We start from the raw sequence: 19,562 nt of genomic DNA, 5'->3' as shown, positions 1-19,562 counted from the left end.
TGTTAAATGTCTCCTTTTGAGAGAAAAATAATATAGAAATAAGCTTAACACTTAAAGTAGATGCAGAAAGTGTCTAGAAAACTATTTTCTAGAAAGAAAAGTTCTTATCTCTTTGTTACTCAGTTTCAGAGGCACCTAATATGCTGTTATGACATTAGTAGACTAATGCAAACCTTTCTGTGGTCAAACTTTGGTCTGGGCGGGAGAAATGCGAAGTGAATTACAAGTATCGAATTCCCACCATCCAAGCGGTTCACATCCTCTCTGCTGACATTAGCAACCCTAAGGGCTCAGTTTCGGAGTAGGTCACAGTGCGCTTTAAATCACTCCCAGACGTCTCTTTCACACAGACACAGATGAGAAACAGAAAAGACGCTTTGATTTCTTTGACAAACCAACATGACATCTTCATAAAATAAAATAAAAGAGGTGAAACAGTTGGAAGAGAAAAGTGATTTATTGGCTTAAGCAGCAGCACTGACATGAATGTAAAACAATGAAAACACATTACTGATCACAGGTTATCACAAATCGCTTTGATGAATAGTGGTAAATGTAATACTTCAACTAAAAGACATTGCTTGTTCTTCTGTACACAAGTGTGCAAAACACCCAAGGTGTGCAAGTAATGGCGCACGTTCATGCAAGTATACATTCAAACTCACAGGTTTAGATTTATTCACATATCAATGAAAGAAAATACAAGTATATATACAGTGTTTAAGGAAGCTATTTTGACTGGAGTAGTATTACTACAGAAAACATTAATGTTTTGCTTTTGTGTTAAGTAGGTGAGTATTTGTTCCAAGTCTCATGTTGAAATTGTAGCTAAAGTGGCAAAAATGTAAAGTTTACCATTATTTTGTCTTACAAAGGAAGTACGAGTGAACCCCTGCCTATTTGCATTTTTTTACTTGCAGATTTTTCAATGGAACGTAACTCCAAAGTATTTCTGTAGCATTCAGCTATTCTTGGATTTTTGTATTTTTTGTAGAAAAAAATGTTCAGAAAAAAATGCAACTGGGGAAGCTGAAATACTTATTTGATACATTATTTCTTGGTTTTTAAGCATCCAATCCAGGAACCACTTTCATCTTCCTTGGCAGTGATTGGCTGTAGCCTCAGAGCGGAAAAAAAATTCTAATTAAGAATTAATTTGTTTGTACTATAAAATTTTTTAGGAGGGTTCCAGTGTTTTAGCCATTTACAGACGGTTTTGATCCCTAACTCCTTGCCAGATTTACTGGTTTTCCACTGTACTTGTATTGAATCAAACAAATTCAAAATATAATTACATTGTGCACAACATTGATAATTAGTCAAATCTTTCACTTTTACATGCGATTCTGGTTGATAAATGTTAGCTATTTGTTTCCTTTTACACAACCAACCCATATTTTAGTTAAGCTTACTTCTTCTCCTATAAATTACCATACATTTCTTTATTTTAACTGGTGCTTGTATGGATTTTAAGCAAAATTATCTTCTGACTGTAGCATAATGGCATTGTAATGAAGCTAGTGTTGCCTGAGTAAAATACGTATTACAACTATCATATAACACTTTATAAAAGTGAAGATATTAAAGAGATTGATGTTCATTTGGTTATACAAGCCTACATGACACCTTTACTGTTGTATTTCTATGGTAAAATTCACAGTGTCGTGATTAAAAAGCTAGTTTGTCTTTTTTTAGTATAGATTTCTTAATGATTTGAACAGAAAATGGTTTGTTTTCTTGGAAAACCAAAGTATGTTGTGATGTGTTGCTACTTATTATCAAGAAAGAGAAACGTTTAAAGTTCGCACTTGTATTTTACCCAGAGATTCTTGTTGCGGGAACAGTGGTATACATTTATGAACGAATCGAGGGGAGGTTCTAGGTCACCTACCAAAACGTCTCTCAGTACAAATGCCTTTTACACCAACATTCAAGAGAGGGAACAACTCAACTAGACTAGATAGCTTAAGGAGACTCAGCAGCCAGACAATTCAGGCAGCTGCGTTGTTTGTTAGCATAAAGTTTCTCTCAATAAAAGAAGCATTGTTTTATTTTTTGTTTGCTTTCAGTACAAACATGAACTAATAAACCATAGATTGCATTACTAAATGAAATCAATAACCGCTTGCTCCAAAGATTTCCCATACCTAAGGAAAATTAGCTGCACACTGACAAGTTTTTTTTTCTCAATGTCTGAGCTAAATGAATGAGTGCTCGATTGTACTTACTATCTGATCTGTTATTAGTATTTTCCTTTGAGATCTGGTTTTCAACCATCACATGTCCAGCATTAGTTTATAAGGGACACATACTGTAGATGGACTTATGGAGTGTGAGTGGCGTTATTGGTGGTTTCCTTGAAACAATCAAGAGTTAAGCACATGGTAACACTGCTTCCATTAGTATTTTTTACACAACCACATCATAGCTGGTTAAAGTAAAAAAGTCAGAAGAAACTTGCTAGTTTTGACACAGGTGGCCATTTGCTAGTGGGGTGAACTGCTCTTGCCATAGCACACTTTTAATCCCTGTGCAGGGTGCCTGTCTATTAGTTCTCCAGGCTTCTGTCTCTCACAAAATATGTCTCCTAACTTCTGACTTTGTACTGGACAATTGCTATAAAAAGCATTATTTTATCACTATATGAGCTCACATTCAATCTAGAAATGTTGCCAGGATGCATTATTTTGTCTTTAGCAACTTTCACCTGCACTGTTTCTTTTTTCACATATTTCACAGATTTATACATGGAAATTATTACTGGCATGATCTACAATCCCAAAACTAAAATAAAAAGCTGTAAAAGTGACTGCATATACATAGCCTTTAAGAAGAGTTTTGAAATAACAGGGTTGTAAGTGATAATCTTGCAGATTTATGCCAGTTACTTGGGAAGATTCTTAGTACTGCAAAATCTTGTAACCCTTTACTTTTACTATACACAGGTCTGTGTTCACATTACACTTAAATTATTTTTCTGCCACAGTTTTTTTTTTGTAAAAATCTTGAGGGATAAAAAAGAACAGTATCCAGCTAAATGCAGTGAATATAGGTCAAATAAATTGCAAACCTTCAGTCTTGACGATTATTGTCGTTTGAGTCAGTAACATGCCTGTTTGGTTATTAATCCCAGTCAGTAGCAAACTTCTGGGAACAGCATGTACATGTGTCTCAACATCATTCTCTCCGACCGCCAGCAGACAGCCTTTTCGTTCTTGTTGCATCCTTCCCAGTGGTGCTGCCCTTTACAGGAACAGCACGCCTGGGTCCTGACAGAGATTAATTTATAGAGTTCAGCTGTATCCCTTTAAAGAGTCCTCCTCCTCTTCCTCATCATCCTTCTCTTCTTCTGAGGCTACTGTGTCACTGCCTGTGGGTGTGGAAACAGAGAGGGGGTTTCTCAGGAAGCTTGGCCCTTCTGTGAGATTCAGGAAAGTCACTCCATTGGTTGTTTGTTGTCTTCCAGTTCCAAATATTCTTTCTTCCAGATGGATTTGTTCCTTCAGAGTCCAAATTATGCTTTCATATACGTTTGTATTTTCATATTTACATTTTACTTGCACTTTGAACTCATTAAAACCTCCAGAGAGCAATCAGTTGCTGTCTTTCCTGATACTTTTGTCAGTGTGGAGGTTGTTGGGTTCTGGACTTTTACACTGGACACTGGTACCATTCACGAGTCCAATGCTGTTCAGTTGGTTGTCAGAGTAACACCAGCAACACAAGCACGACTTGGAAAACATAAAAAGAGAGAAAAATGTACATTTTAGCATGGCTGTATTTATCCTTGGGTTTTTCCATATGTGGACTTATCTCTTGTTTGTTCCCACAAAGCCCCTTTAACCTCCAAAGTCAGGCAAAGGTTTATCTTGGGTAACATTCCCTTGACAGACATTTACAGACTGTGACCTCAGCCTGTGAAGTGACTACATATATCATCAGGCTGCTTTGGCTTTTTGCTCATGGCATGTCATCACTACGAGGCCTCTGAGTCATGGACAAGAGGGTTGAATTCACTGTTTGTGCTACAGACCAGTCTAGCTCAAAACAAACATGATGTGGGGGGTTATATGTTACACATAATCACGTATGTGTAAATATGTGTAATAAGAGAGAACCTCACCTTGAAGCAGTTTTTGAACTTCTTGCTGACAAAGTATAGAATGATGGGATTTATGCAAGAGTTGATTGTTGCCAGGTTGATGCCGAGGTGATCCAAAACCAGCAGGAAGCTGAAAAGATAAACATATCTGAAGATCATAAAGTATTATCTCTTAGAGAACTCCTGTTTTGTGAAAGTTGTGACGTCAAAACATAGCTGCCCCCACACATTTTTCAGTTTTTGTTTTTGTTGCACTGAAAATGTTTTAGATCCGTCCATCCATTATCAGTATCCACTTATCCTTGCACAGTCAAGCGGTCACTGGGAGAGAAGCAGGATACATCCTGGACAGGTGATGTTTTGGATAACTTTTAATTTTTTGTTTTACACGGTGTAGTTTTTAAATGAATAACTAATTTTGTTAAAAGAAATAAATATGCAATACAACTGCCTGAAAAGGTAGATGCAAAATGATGTTACAGCCATATCAAGACATCCAAAACGGGTCTAAGCACAGTTATTCCAGTAAGAAATTACCTGAGTAGTTCACAGCGCATGTTGTCTGTCGGGCGGTACATCACCTTCTTTAGAATCCTGCTGAGGTGCAATGGGAACCAACAGAGGGCAAAAATCAGCACAAGGCAGAAGACGGCTTTGGCCACCTCCCTCCTCTGCAAAGAGAAACAAAAGATAAGGTTCCACCTGGTAAAGAGGAAGTGTAGAGTCGTAGTTTATTTGAAGACAAAATCAGAGTATTACCCAACCTGTTTCAGGTGCTCACTAAGCGCGATGCGGAGGGTGCCATTCCGGTGGTTTAGCATCTCACAGGTCATGAGAGTGTAGAAGATGGCAGTGCAGATAAGTGGTACACAAAAGTAAAAGCCAAACAGCCACCAGTCTTTTGCCTCTTTGTAGAACTAGAGAGAGGCAAACACAGTGATGGAGTCTGTTATATTCGAACTGCATTTATTTCAAGGTTTACAGTAGTTTGGTCACCTTAGAATTGAGTGTCTGTGGGGCTGAAAGCATCTCCACAGCTAATGTTTTACACAAATCCTTACCCAAAGAGTAGTCATGTGAACTTTAAGGGCATATTCACACTAGAAAAGTTCTTTGGTCAGGACCAAAGGCTGACTTAATTTTTTTCATTTGATGTGGATTGCATTTAAATTGAGATTTTTAGCATCCGAACCAAAATTTGTAAGCAAAGCCACACGGGTGACAAACATTGCTCCTGTTAGACAGACAAGATGAAGAGCGGGACAGATCACAGACCCGGAAAAAACTAACTTCGGAAGTCCTGCGTGCTGCCCATTTCTGTGGCACATATTTGTTCTGTGTCAAGAACAGCTAATACAATACAGGTTTGTGGTGTGATATTAATTTTGGAAAAGCATCTGCAAATTCAGCTTCAAGCTGAATAGGGCAAGATGGCAACAGCGGCTCGTGAAGACCATACTGACGTATAATTCCTGTAGTTGGTCTGGATTAAGGCCAATCTGTGTTCACACCCAAAGCAGACTGCACTAGAATTCATTTGGGAGTGGTACAGTAGTTTGGTCCGCACCAGGATTTGCTTGATTGTACTCACATGTGCACCAAAGGTCTGAACCAATGGGGAAACAAACTCTGATTCATTTACAGGGGGCTAAATGTGTCAGGTGTGAATACATCCTAACTCAACTATGTTCATGATGCAGCTACGATTTATACTGTACCTGAAACTGTATTTAAATGCTTCTGAAAGTCAAAAATGACCATTATTCACAGTGACATGGTGATATAGTATATATCTCACTTTTGCATTCGATACCCACAAAACGCCGTCTGGTTGCTGCTGTTTTGATGTGAAGTGAAGTTTATGGGATTTTTGCTCAGAAGTAGCAAATAAAGCTGGTTCCAATTATGCAGTGTATAATACAAGCCTGTGGATCTAAAAAAGGTATGATAAATGTGCTATCTTCAAAACTGAGTAGACCCTGTCTGGCCTTCTTATATGATAGTCGTTTTACTTTATAGCCCCACTCATAAATCAATCATTATGGGGGGAATTTTGCCATCCTAAATCAAAGTATCCCCCACTGCCCAACCACCACCCCATATATCATGCAGGGTGTAGAGAATTCAAAGGTAAAACGAGCAATTAAACTATAATAGATTCTCAGACGTTGGCACTATATTGATATCTGGGAGAGATTACAGCAGTTTTGAGTGTGTGGGAAAGCACATGTGGCTACTTGAGGGCCAAGGCCCCCATAATTGCACTTGGCCTGCAATCAATTATGTGTGTCAGGCATGTGGAAAGGCCACAACCACAAAGAGAGAGAACAAGGAAGAAAAAATACTGTGTCCAAATCTGAAAGTGAGACTTTACTCAAAATGTTGGCTGAAATTGCTAATTTTCCAACACTGAAATATCTTTTATACACATTTTCTTTCTTGTTCTTTATTTAATTGCAATGGATAACAATTTCAGTTGTTTATTGAACAACCACATAATGTTGGAGTTGACTGCTTGCTTCAGTGTTGCATTGATGCACTGAAATAAAGCTTCCAAACACAACCGGGATGCATGTCAGCTGTCAGCTGTCCATTAAAAAAAACACTCCTATTTCAAAGAAATATTACATCTTTAAAATGATGGAGTCATTACTCGACATGTTAGCTTTCACTTCAAGTAGTTTCAATGCAGGATTGGACGTTCTGTCTCTTCAGTCCAGTGTCCAGTGATGTTTCAGTTCTATTTTACAAATTTTTAAATATCTACCATTGTACACTAGAGCTCCACTGTCTTGGCTTTTTAGTTTCATAAATGGTCAAATAGCAAAGAAAAAAAATTGTTGAAATATTGTGCTATTTCATTATTTTCTTTTTAGAAATTCCAATGTTCGAAGAAAGTGAGATTTTTTCTGTATTTATACTGACAGGAAGGTTGAAATGAGGTTTACTGGAGTCTGCACTTCAAGCAGTTGGAGAATGTATTCACTATTTGCATGTTAACTAAATTAGCTTCAACCTAAAGTGGTCTATAAAAAACGTTTAAATGGTCTGTTTTAGTTTCTACCTCAGAGTAGAAACCGTGCCAGTGTAAGTGGACCCATCTGTAACATAAGGTTGTGTAACATAGGAAGCGGTAGAATCCAAATCTGGTGAATGTGTCCTATTAAGGGAGAAAACTTGGCCCACACATACCTCTGAGTGTAGCAAACATTTTAAAATTAAATATAAATTTAAATTGATTTTAATATTTTTGTACTACCAATCATTTGAGATCTCTTAAAATCTGTTTTTGTTTTTTTACTTGTGGACATATCTCTGAGTGCTGATCACACCAAATCTGGGTTTTAAAATTTTATTTTGTAGTGCAACAAGAGACACCGACTGTAAGTGGATATCCTGTAGGCAAAGACCCTAAACTCTCTGAACTTGGTGTTTCCTATTGCTTCTCTTCTGTCAGAAAGCTAAATGTTGAGGTGAAACTGCAGTGTGAGGAAAATTCTCCCCCCTTCTTTTTATTGCCGCAACAACCAAGAATCACAGAGCCTCGGCACAATTTTGAGGTGGGTGGCCTTCTCCCAATCATCAAATTCTATGCCACTTTCAAGTACAGTGTACTTTGCTTCCAAAGTACACTGCACTGCAAGCAGCTTAAGACTAATAGGAGTGTTAAAGACAAGTGTCTAGCATTTATTCCATTTCTATTTTTTTACGTCATGTACAAGAAGCCACATAGTTGTGTAATCTTTTATAAATAGTTCTCAATGTTTTCTAATAATCTTTCAGTTTTTCTTTAAACACTGTCCATTTTCACTAAAGACAAAAATTAAAAGTGCAACAGAAAGTTATAATTACGAGATTTAAAATCATAAAATTTTGATTTTTCAAAACATATTCACAGGAACAAAAGTAATAATTGCAAGAGTAAAAATCATAACTTTGACTTTCGAAGTCAAAATTATGAGATAGAAAGCTGCACTGTTTTTCTATGGAGGATTGCTCCAGTATGTCATTATCATGACTTAGAATTTCATAATTATAAATTTGAAAGTCTAAATTGTGATGCTGGATCTCAAAACAGAATTTATGTCTCATAACTGTAACTTTAAATGTCAAAATTTTGACTTTATATTACATAAATAATGTTGAAAGTCAATATTATGTCTTTTAAAGTCGAGATTATGATTTTCTACCTCAAAATTATGGCTTTGATTCTCTTATAATCTTGAAAGTCAAAATTATATCACTGTATGTCAAAATTCCGACTTTATGTCATAATTATATCTAAACTATAACATTAAAACCCAAAATGATGACTATCTGTTGGGCTTTTATTTTTTTCTTTAATGTAAAAATGGACCTTCATATTAATGGCCAGAAAAATCAAAATTTATATAAAAAAAAATCAACTTTTTAAAACATCATCCCTCAGATCACTTACAGCAGGGGTGGGCACTCCTGGTCCTCGAGGGCCGGTGTCCTGCAACTCTTAGATGTCTCCCTGGTCCAACACACCTGAATCCAACAGCTGAATCTCCTCCTAAGTGCAGTCAAGTTCTCCAGAGTCCTGTTAACGACCTCATTATTTGACTCAGGTGTGTTGAAGTAGAGATGCATCTAAAAGTTGCAGGACACCGGCCCTCGAGGACCAGGAGTGCCCACCCCTGACTTACAGTGTTTCTCAATTCCAGTCCTCAGGCCCCCCTGCTCTGCATGTTTTAGATGTGCCTCTATACCAGAACAGCTGATTCAAATAATTGCATGAAGCCTTCTGCGGCCGCCAAGTACTGCAGAAGCCTCTTAATCACCCAAAGATTCAATCCAGGTGTGTGGCAGAAGGGAAACACCTAAAACATGCAGGGCAGGGGGGCCTGAGGACCGGAATTGAGAAACACTGCGTGTAAGCCAAGTTACCAGCCAACTAAAATACTTTTTTCTGTAAACCTCAAATTGAATTGAAAACAGAAAAAAAGGAATATAATGTCTTACATTCATGAAATCGCTTTGTGGATTAAGCATGCAAGTGCGCAAGGTGGTGTTGCTGAAGTTGAAGGTGACCATGTCGAAACAAACGGCCTCAGGCACGGCCAGGATGAGCGACAGCACCCAAATGGTCACGATCTCAATGACGGTGAGGAGAGGGATGCCCACTCCCTGCACTCGGCTCCAGGATGCTACGGCTCTGTACCTGTGTGACAGGCAGATGCAAAGACGAAAGTCAGAGTTGCACATGGATAACCAAAAGGTTATTTATGATAAACTGCTTCTGTTAATTTAGCCGAAAGTTATTATTCAGGAACAAGATTGAGCGAAACATAATGGATGGATGAATATAAATCTGATATTTCAAATATGAATACCTGAAATGTAAGGTTAAGATTTAATTTATTTGTGAGAATGTGGGTTTCCTATAAGGTTTCAATGACCTGGGGTGACCACTTCACATATCCATTCTATTATTGTGTTCCATCTACAATGTGTGATTAAACTTTAACTTTTAAATTCACATAAGTTTGATTTTTATGTCCACTTTAGCTGCAATTAATCTCATATTAGTTTTGTTTTCAGTCACTGACTCATGAACACCACTGAAAAAGGCCATTTGTTTATTAAATTCAAAAGCTAACAAAAGTGACTTCCTGCCTGCCAGCATGCGAAACACAACAAAATGCTCTGTCAGCAGACAATCAGAATTTTAGGAATTTATGAGGCGAGATGATCAATTGTTTATTTTTAATATCTAATATTTATATTTTTGTGAAGCCTCCAAACAGGCTGGCCCATGTTGGCAGCGAGGTCTCTGTGTGTTGGCTTGTGTTTGCCACGCACTAAATAAATTGTTTGCTTGTTTGTTTCATTAATGGAAACCATTTGTCAAAATGTTTTAGTAAAACTGTGCATCAAGATTTTATGGCAAAAATAATATATTTTTCATGATACATTTGAATTTCCCTGTTGAACAACATGGCGGCATTTATATTTCACTAAGTGGAAATGTATCCACCTTTTCCTCTTCTTGTAGCAGTGAAATGATGCAAAGGTGACTAAAATAGATTGTAATATGTACTCAAATAGACTTGCTATGCAGTTCCAGGAACAAATTGAGATGATGTGCTTGTGAATGCAATTGAACAGTTCCTGGACCTTCCTCATAATGGAAGTTATTAAAACTGTCTGGCTGGTTGAACCTCTGAGCCTTTTGGAGAAGGTTGAATCTCTTACAGCATCTGTGAAGCTGGACAGTGCATTAAGTGACATGCCAATGAACAACAGCACTTAAGACCATAACTTATTCATTACAAAAATATTTTAAGGCACTGTCAAACTCATTAGCATGCTGGCTATCAATACAGCAAGTAAAGTTGTTTTCACAAAGTGCGCATATTGAATAGTAGTGCTCCATGTAAAGATGTGTAAAGCCATATTGTGCAGAAGCATAGCTTCACAACTAAAAAAGGAGAAAAATGCAATCTTTAATTGGAATGTATCTAGATAGTGTGGAAAAAATTCAAGACAAATTAAATGACCTTATATAAGATAATCAGAATATTCTTTTCATTATGAATCCAATAATTTTTCACTCCCGATATATAAATATAATAGACACATTTATGTTGGATACTAATTAAAATGGGAAAGAGAGAACATGTTCTTTTCCTGCAAAAACCAAATGTCCAAATTTCCCACCGAAGATGTTTAAAACAACATTTTATATGACTAACAACAAATATTAGTTGATAATACAGTTTTAGAGTAAAATGCTTTAAATTTGTTTAAAGGTAATTGCAAAGTACAAACAAATAGATGGCATTTGTAACTCTCCAGTTTTCCAAAATATATGTCATCTACATTTTTCTGGTGCCCTAAGATGTGAACTGAAACAAAGATTGGCAGCTTGGCCTCACCAGCCAGTCGTGCTAATTTTGAGAAAACCTCCATCCCCGCATAAAAAAGCTGCAATATTTTTCAAGAAGTTACAACTTTTTTTTATTTACTTATTTGTTCTTTCTTTGTTCTGAATTTTGGTTTTGTTGTGCCTCCCCCAGAATATCTAATGTCCCCATCTGTGCATCTCTTTACTAACTGGAGCAAAGTGTCCATAGCGGCAATTTAATTTCTAAAGCATTGTACACTTCTTTATCATGGGTGCCAAAAGTTTCGGATAATCTTATAAACAACTGATGCAAGAGGGGTTAAGAGGAGCAAAAGGATACTTTGTAATTCAGCAGACCAAACTCATAAGTAGTACTGAGTCAATGGTTTTCCCGAAAGTGATCATCTAGTCTTCCTGTCATTGTTAAGGAATGTTTTCCATGTGGTCTCTTAAATAAATAAGCCAAAAGCAAAAATAAATCTTGAGCAATGCATTTCCTCTCTATGTGAAAAAAGGATTAATTACAAGGGGTTGCCAAATAAATCAAATTACTTATAATTTGTTTTCTAAAATCTGGCTTCTATAGCATACATTCTGAGCAGTAATTAGTATCTTTGTTTGAGAACAACAACAAAAAAATGTTGCATCTTTACAAATGAGGAGACAAGACCATGAGAGTTAAACATCAGTATAAAGGCATTTGGATTCAATATTTTTTTCTTAAACTTAATTTCTTTGTCACTTTCCCAGCATATCAAACAGATTTCATAACATTAAGGTTAATATTTTTCATATGTTTGTGCTACTGAGGAGTCTGACCGTACTGACCTGTCCACACTGAGGGCACACAAGTTTAGCACTGTGATGCCAACGGAGGCCTTCTGTAGGAAAGGCACCAGTTTGCACAGACACAGGCCAAACCAGTGGTCATCAAAGGGAAAACGGGATGCCAGGAGCTGTGGGAAAGAGTCATTATTTAAACAACGCTACACAATCAGCTGGTTATTTTTCAGCAGATATTGACTGATTTAAAAAAAAAAATCTGTATCAAATATCTGTTTGTTATAGACCTGAAAGAATTAGATGTACAAAACGGGCTTAATTTCTCCAGATTTGGACCCAAATGAAAAGCATTTTTGAAAAATAAACATTGTAAAAGGGGTGTACAATTTACCACATGGTACTAAATAAGAGCAGAGAAATTCATTTTGCCATAGCTCCATGTGTCACTCCTAAACATGAAGGCTATGAGCGTCTCCAAGCTGTCAGTTAACGATTAGCTGAATTAAGAATAAGCCTAACTTTACTGCCATCTTGGGGTGTTTTCAAACTGGATGGTCTCGTAGACTTGGTTTGATTATGGGCCAAAGTTCCAACATTCATTACATTTTCAGCAGTTGATCGTTCGTGTTCACACTGCACCTTCTCAAACCATTCAATCTCTTTGTAAAACCAGTTCCCCCCTCTCCTGTGATGGAGTTGCAGCAAAAATCATTGAATGAAACAACACAAAACCCTCTGAAGAAGACTTCAACTTCCTCCTTCACAAAATGTAAACAAAAATGGAGTTACGTCAGACTTGGAGGATTTCTCTTTTGTCGCTGGTAATAGACCACAAGCCTGTTCTCCCGCTAGTGCTAGACTCGTGTCTTTTATGGGTTGCATTTACCCAGAATTCCCCTGGTCTACAGTCCGCTTCCTGCTCTTGGAGCGATCTCTGGTCCGCTTGCATTCACATATCCACTTAAGTGGTCCAGAGTTCACTTTTTTGACCCACATTAGTTAAATTTTCCATTCACCCTTCCCTAAACAAATCTGACTACCTAGGCAAATGAACTAGAGTTGCATTAAAGGGCAATAAACTGGGCTGTTGTGAATGCACCCTTTGTCTGCATAGCATAACATGAACCAAGTGTTGGGTCACTGCACCATATTTTTGATGTGTAGTCATAAAATCTATAGCAGTGGAGCCAATCTGTAACATTTATAAGCTGATGCCAAGGAATTTCTTGAAATGCCCAAAAATTCTGGGGATTATGTTAGAAACAACCCCACAGAACAGTCGGAAAGATACGGTTCTTTTCTGTTCTAGTCAATTTTTGTGTGTTTTAATGTTTGATGAAGTCAGGACAAGTTACATATTAACGAAAAGAATTTAATAGAGAAGGGAAAGTCTTTTTAAATAAATATAATTAAATGGACATTCTTATATAAATGACAATGGTTCCGCAGGAAAATTGGGAAAAGCTTAGTCAAACTGTTCTTTCTGCAGGTTCAGGCCCATATTTTAGTCTCGAACTTTTTCTTTTGGCTTTCAGACTAGAGTTTCTGGCAGAGGAGTTTATCCATCTTGAACTTTTCCACATTTTGCCATGCTTCAACCATAAATATCAATGCATTTTGTATAGTTGTATGCACAATGCAGTGCATCATTGTGAAGGGGAACTTAATGGTTTTCAAAATTGTAAAAGTTTATTTGTAATCATTTAATTGTATGCATTGTAACTAGATCCTTATGCTCTGACCTCTCCTAAAAAGATTCAGGGCAATCAACTGCCTTCAGAAATCTAATATTAACTAAAATTACATCCAAATGCATTGCTGTTTGTGGCTATAACCGGTTAAATTAGTAGAGTTACTAGAAGTTACAAGGAGTGGTGTAAAATAAGCAAGAATGGAACTACAGAGCTCATTGGGAAAAGATGGTGTGTGGAAGTCAAACTGGCCAAACTAACATCTAAAGTTCAACTATAGGCATCTGAATTCTGTGCCATATATCATTGAAGTTTATATTCAATGACATCAATGACATCTTCATAGAAACTTTACCTTTGTTCTTTTCAGGTACTTTCCTCCCTTCAACATAAAAACAAAGGAAGAGTGTTTTCGGAAACGGTGTCCTTATCCCTAGGAAGAAGAGGCAGGGGGGTTGCAACCTTGTGGACGTGGCTCACTCATTGTGTGCAGACTGCTCCCCCCATAAGATTTTTTGTTTCCTTTTTGCACATGTGTTGCTCAGACAACAAAGTCGCTGTGCCCCTCAGAGTCCCAAGTTAATTTTAACCAGGTGGCTTTCCTGACTTCTCTCTGTGCAAAACGACATTCTTTTAATGTGGCTGCACAGAGATCGGTGTGACTGATCCCTCAATCCTGTCATCGCTCTTTATTACTACACAAAGCTTGACAGTGTTTACTGGCATAAATCGAGTTAGGCTGAAAAGGGTCTGCAACTGTTTAGCACATAAGTCACGCAATGTTTCATATTTTCAAGTGGTTGTAAAAGTAAACAACAGGGCCGTGAGTCACTTGAAACCACAAAGAAACTTTTCTAAATAAAAAAACTGATTTAATCTGTTACTCTCATGCAAATTCTTAGCAACTAATAAATCAGCGCCTTTAAATGACTGAAGTTTGTTATGTGGTAAATACTTTACACAAACACGAGAATGAAAAAGCTACAGCCTGAACAAACTGAATTCTCCACATAGTTTATGTGGAGATTTCCACAAATGATTGTTGCATCTTTTAGGCTAGATGCAACAATCTAGCCTAAAAGACTAGATTTCTGTCTTTTGCTTTGTTTCAGATCACCAAAAAGTACAAAAATACAAGATGTAAAAAAGAGCATGGTCATAAAAGTAATTGGTCTCTAAACCTAATAACTGGTTTCCACGTTTTGGAGAATTCAGCTGCAGATGGGGGTTTTCAAGCATTAACATTTTTATTTAAGTTAACGCTACACCTCCCAACAATCTTCACGTTAGTCTCATCAGTCCATAAACTATTTCCCCATGTCTTAGGGATTATTAAGATGTTTTAAAGGAAAATGTGAGACAGATCTTTGTGCTGTTGTTAGTTAGCAGAGGTGTTAGCCACGAAGCATCCATTGGAGGCCTTTTTCTGTCTCTTTCTTTTTGTTACATCACAAACAATGATCACTGATAGTGAAGCCTGCAGTGTTTTAGATTTTCTTGGTTTCTTTAGTGACCTCTTGAATGAGTGACTTAAGCACTTTTGAAGTTGTCCTTCAGCCACTCCTGGGAAGGTTCGCCGCTGTTTCACATGAATATTGGCTCTCACTGTGGTTCGCTACAGATCCAAAGCCTAAATTATTTTTCAAGCCTTTAAAACCAGATGAGTATAGGTGACTTTATTAAATATACTTAAAGCTCTTTAGACTGAGGCATGATGTGTCGCTATTTGAGATCTTTTAGCCTACTTCATGCAGTAAGATAGGTTTTGTTTTGTGCCTTTTTGATTCTACAGGCTATGTTGTAGAGTTGTTAGTGAAACTGAACCAAATATTTTGGCTCATACCAGTTAATTCCTAAGTCAAACATAGGTCCAGCTTAGGTTACCTATCTTTTGAAAAATGCTTTTTGTATTTACTCCGGTTATTTCTGTCTGATTTGTTTGATTATCTGCAATATTTTGAGAATATTGATTACACTTTCTTGAACAGGTTAGGTTTGGTCTATGGGCTATGGCATTTTTTCACATAAAATCATTCTTTGATTATGAGATTTTAGTCTGCCCAATTTAGTGTCTTTCGGGCTCCTTTCAGATTGAGCTGTTATTTTTCTCTCTTGTCACTTTAAATCCAAATAAGCTGCTGCTTCCTAACTCAACTTTACACCTGCAAGTATAAATGGGTGTAAACAGATGCACAATTAAGCAATCATACATCTTTGAAAAGCACTAGTAAAGCCTTCTGCACAATCAACAAGAATTCTCCAAGTGGTTTCTTAATGGTATTTTTCCAGCAACCATTGCACAGCATTAAAACCAGCTGATAAGGTGCTGGAGCTCTTCTTGGGTAACGGCACAGTGTCACTCAAAAATTGGGAGATATATGAAACTAATCATTTTCCAGACACCACAAAAATTTAACTTATTGTTTTTAGAAGCAGTAGGAACCCAAATGGAAGTGGACTGTGAATTTTGCAAAATAAGTTCTCTATAATCATTACATAAGAACCAAAATCCCCCAAAAACTCTGTAAGGGGTGGAAATGCTTTTTACAGTACTGCAAGTGAAGAATTAACAGAAGTCTTTGTGTGATAGTTGAGTAAAAGACAAGAGGCATGCTTGTCTCATGGCTCCAGCCTGACTCTTGTGTTTATTTAAAACAGTCATATCCGTTCTCCTCTCATCACTTATCTGACTTCATGAAACAGATAACGACCCTCCGACTGATTACGCTTTCCCGTCTCCCTTAAACCGCCTCCCCCACCTTTTCCCGTCTGTAATATTCCTCTTTTATCTGAGCAAGTCTCCCTCATTGTTGTTGCTTTTCATCATATCAACAGTGTGCAACCTGTCACTCAGCAGTCTGGCTATGAAGATAAAGTAAAGAACAGACATAAACACACATAACAGCAAGGGGAGTGAGAGTGCTACCTTGTACGCATTGATTGGTATATCAATGAAAATGTAGATAAGGTCGCCCAGGGCAAGGCTGGCGATGAGGGCGTTGGGCCCATTCCTCATGCACTTGTTCTGGTATATAATCCTCAGGAGGGTGGCGTTTCCGACCAGGCCGACCACAAAGACGATAACTGAAATGACGGTGTTGATGTACTTAAAATAGTTGCTAATTGAGGGATATGCAAGGCACTTTGGAGGTGAAACTGGTCTCTTCAAGACTGTATTATTATCAGAGCTGGATCCCAAAGCTTGCACCCGAGCTCCTGGGACAAATGAAGGCAGATCTGGACTGGCGGTGCTGTGGAGACCTGGGGACTGGAGGGTGGAGTGGATGACTGGCAGAGAGTCCTCGGCTCCCGCTTCCTTTATCTGGCACATTCCTCTGGCTGCCAAGCAGGCCATTAGCATGAGCATATGCCGGGCTGCGGTCCCCATTATCGAATACATCGAGCTCTTTGATTTCACTGACTGGAAGACTGCCTCAATATGTCACTGCTGGAATGAAAAGAAACGAGAAGTACAGGTTACATTTTCAATTAAAACTAAAGAATAAAAGCTAAGTAAATAGAAATTTGAGATGCAGACCCTTTTTTAAACTTTTTCACAATGTGTCAATACAAACTTTATTGTATTTAATAGTGAGTTTAAGTCAAAGACTAACACAAAGTTCTACATTGTGGAATGGGTGAGTGATATAGCCTAAAAATAAAATTTCTGGGTTTTTTTTTTCAAACTTTGATTTGTGAATTTAATTGATTTTGTTTTCCTGTAATTAAAAATACAAATGACAGACAATATCTTACAAATCTGACTTTTATTTATTTCAATCATTCCTTCTGTGAGTTGACCTGAATTTTGAGTTGAAATTTACAGAAACTGTAAATCTGTTTGTCAAAAAAGATCGTAATCCTTGGATGGACTAACAACATTCTAAACAATGGAATTTCAAAGAGTGCATCTATGAAACAAAATGCAGATTTTTCTCAGAAATGAAGTATTCAGAAACAGTAAATTTGATTAATTGATTGAATCAATTTATCTCCTTGTCCTACATTGTGGTAAAATGGAAGGACATACACCTTTACAGACCAACTAGTTTTTTTCCAGAATCATCCTGTATTTAGCACCTCCCACCTACAACCAGCTTCCACATCCTTAGTGACAAAAGCATCCCCACAGCATGATACTGCCACCACTATGTTTTTCTATGAGAGTAGTATCAGTTTTATTTCAGTGACTTGTTTTCTACCATACATAGAGTTGGACTGTTTTTTTTTTTAAAGTTTAGTCTCTCTTCTGCAGAAGGCCAAAGCTTCTCCAGTAAACCAAGTCTTTCTTGGCGGCTTCTCGGATTAACGCTAATCTTACCCAACCTCTCGGCTTAAGTGAATAGAACCACCTTAGCTTTGCAGGTGTGCAATCTCTCTCCATTTTGAATTAGGGAATGAAATGTATTTCCTGAGAAGTTAAAAGTTTGTGATATCATTCACAATCAATTATAACCTGGAAAAACCCAGGGCTGTTGTGTTCCTTTGTCTTTCACACAGTTTGATCACTAATGTTCTTGAACAAACCTCTCAGGCCTTCATCGGACAGATGTTTGTATACTGAGGATAGATTACACACAGGCAGACTCTGAAGGCAATTGGTTGCTCTGGATTTGATTTAGTTGCAGAACAGTAAATGGGGCAACTCTTAAGATTTTTTTTGTTAAACTTTTGGAAAGTCATGGCGTTTTCCTACCACTTTGCAATTATGCACTGCTTCCTGTTGGTATATCAGTAAAAATCATAAAAAAATATATGGAACTTTGACGTAAAAAGACAAAAGTTAAAAAGGTTTAAGAGCTGTAAATACTCATTTAGAATAAATTTTGAAGCGTTATTGTCTCAATCAGAAACTTTCATGAAGATAGCATATTTAAGTCTTCAAACGGGCTCACATATGGGAGATGCCACCTATAGTTATACTCAGACATTCAATATAAGACATCAACCGAGTGTAAGGAGCACATATTTTGCTCTCACTCATTCCTGTATGAAAATTCAGTTCAGACTGTAATGTTGTCCTGTTTGGATCGATGTCCATTTCTCGGGTTTGCACTTCTTGATTCCCACCGCTCCACATTCTGCCTCTGTTTTTGATTTTAAAAGCTTTAAACATATGGTTATGACTGTTTAAATAAATAAATGTAACCTGAGCAACAAAAGCATTGAAGTTCAAATACAAAGCAGGCTAAATTACAAAGAAAAAAACAACACATTCAACTTCCTCTTGGATTACGCTCCTTTTCACCAAAGAAAAAAAAAGAGTCAACAAATTTCCTGAAAAATACTGAACAGTTCATTACACTATGCTGTTAGTAAAGACTTGTTAAAGTTTCAAACTCTTAGATCCACACCGAAGCCCATTTCATCATGTCAGGGTGCAGGCAAGTCTTATAGCCCAAAGTTCTTCCTGTTCAAAGTCCCTGCTGTCACCAAGTACACAAAGAACTATTTAGCAGCCAGCCCTTCAAGTAGCATCACAGTTTAGCATCAGCATGACACTGCTGGGATCTGTGACAGCACACAAACTGATCCATGCATAAATAATAAATACGTTTGGTTTTCACCTACCGCTTCTAAAACGCCTGCCTGGCCCCCTTGGAAACCGTCAGGCAAACTTTCAGCTGAAGCCCCCAGACATCTGTATCACATCACATGAGTAATTAACGCACTATCAAAGCTGCGCCGTATCCCACTTGGTTTGAGCAATGCACCCGTCTGCTCTGAGGTGCCTTCACATTATGGCTCAGAGTTTCCTGTGGAGAGTTTGCAGTATGTCTAAGTGTGTGTAGGCTTGTGGGTGTGTGTGTGCGTGTGTGTGTGTGTGTGAGTGAGAGAGCACCAGCAAGACACTTTGACTGGGTGGGATAGTAGTCTCCACCTCCCTTCGGTAACAGACTGGGCCCCCTTTGGAAACATTACCCTCCTTTCCCTTTTCTCTCAGAGGCACCGCCTGCTGACAGCCATATCCAACAGCAGCAACACACACGCATGCACACGCAGATATAGGGGGGCATTTGGGAGCCCAGTGCTCCACTACTATGCCCCCTTCCTTAAATCCCTCATGCCTCCTTAAAAAGCCCCCCTCCTCAGTCACATCTATGAGTTGCATACA

At 37.7% G+C, this 19,562-nt stretch overlaps 1 protein-coding gene across 1 annotated transcript; it reads right to left on the bottom strand.

Moving 5' to 3' along the window:
- Positions 1-438: 438 nt before the first annotated feature.
- ednra (endothelin receptor type A) lies at positions 439-19,280 on the bottom strand. Its single transcript, XM_005797581.3, has 8 exons — positions 19,019-19,280; positions 16,374-16,895; positions 11,802-11,929; positions 9,089-9,287; positions 4,867-5,019; positions 4,640-4,773; positions 4,124-4,232; positions 439-3,731 (listed from the first exon to the last, which is right to left on the bottom strand). Exons 2-8 carry the CDS (start codon positions 16,845-16,847, stop codon positions 3,594-3,596), a joined length of 1,335 nt encoding a protein of 444 aa, XP_005797638.2. The 5' UTR covers positions 16,848-16,895; positions 19,019-19,280; the 3' UTR covers positions 439-3,593.
- Positions 19,281-19,562: the final 282 nt, after the last annotated feature.

This window comes from Xiphophorus maculatus, chromosome 5, assembly GCF_002775205.1.
Source record: "Xiphophorus maculatus strain JP 163 A chromosome 5, X_maculatus-5.0-male, whole genome shotgun sequence".
Lineage (NCBI taxonomy): Eukaryota > Metazoa > Chordata > Actinopteri > Cyprinodontiformes > Poeciliidae > Xiphophorus > Xiphophorus maculatus.
The sequence above is the reverse complement of the archived record's forward strand: the minus strand, read 5'-3'. Positions and strand labels throughout refer to the sequence as shown.

Bases quoted from the DNA above. Each gene is read 5' to 3' on its own strand.
- ednra (XM_005797581.3), bottom strand. From the start codon at position 16,847: ATGTATTCGATAATGGGGACCGCAGCCCGGCATATGCTCATGCTAATG. The intron at 4,233-4,639 runs GTAATTTCTTAC...TTATCTTTTCAG, and splicing joins ATGCGCTGTGAACTACTCAG to CTTCCTGCTGGTTTTGGATC. The intron at 3,732-4,123 runs GTGAGGTTCTCT...ATGTTTTCCAAG, and splicing joins AGTTCAAAAACTGCTTCAAG to TCGTGCTTGTGTTGCTGGTG.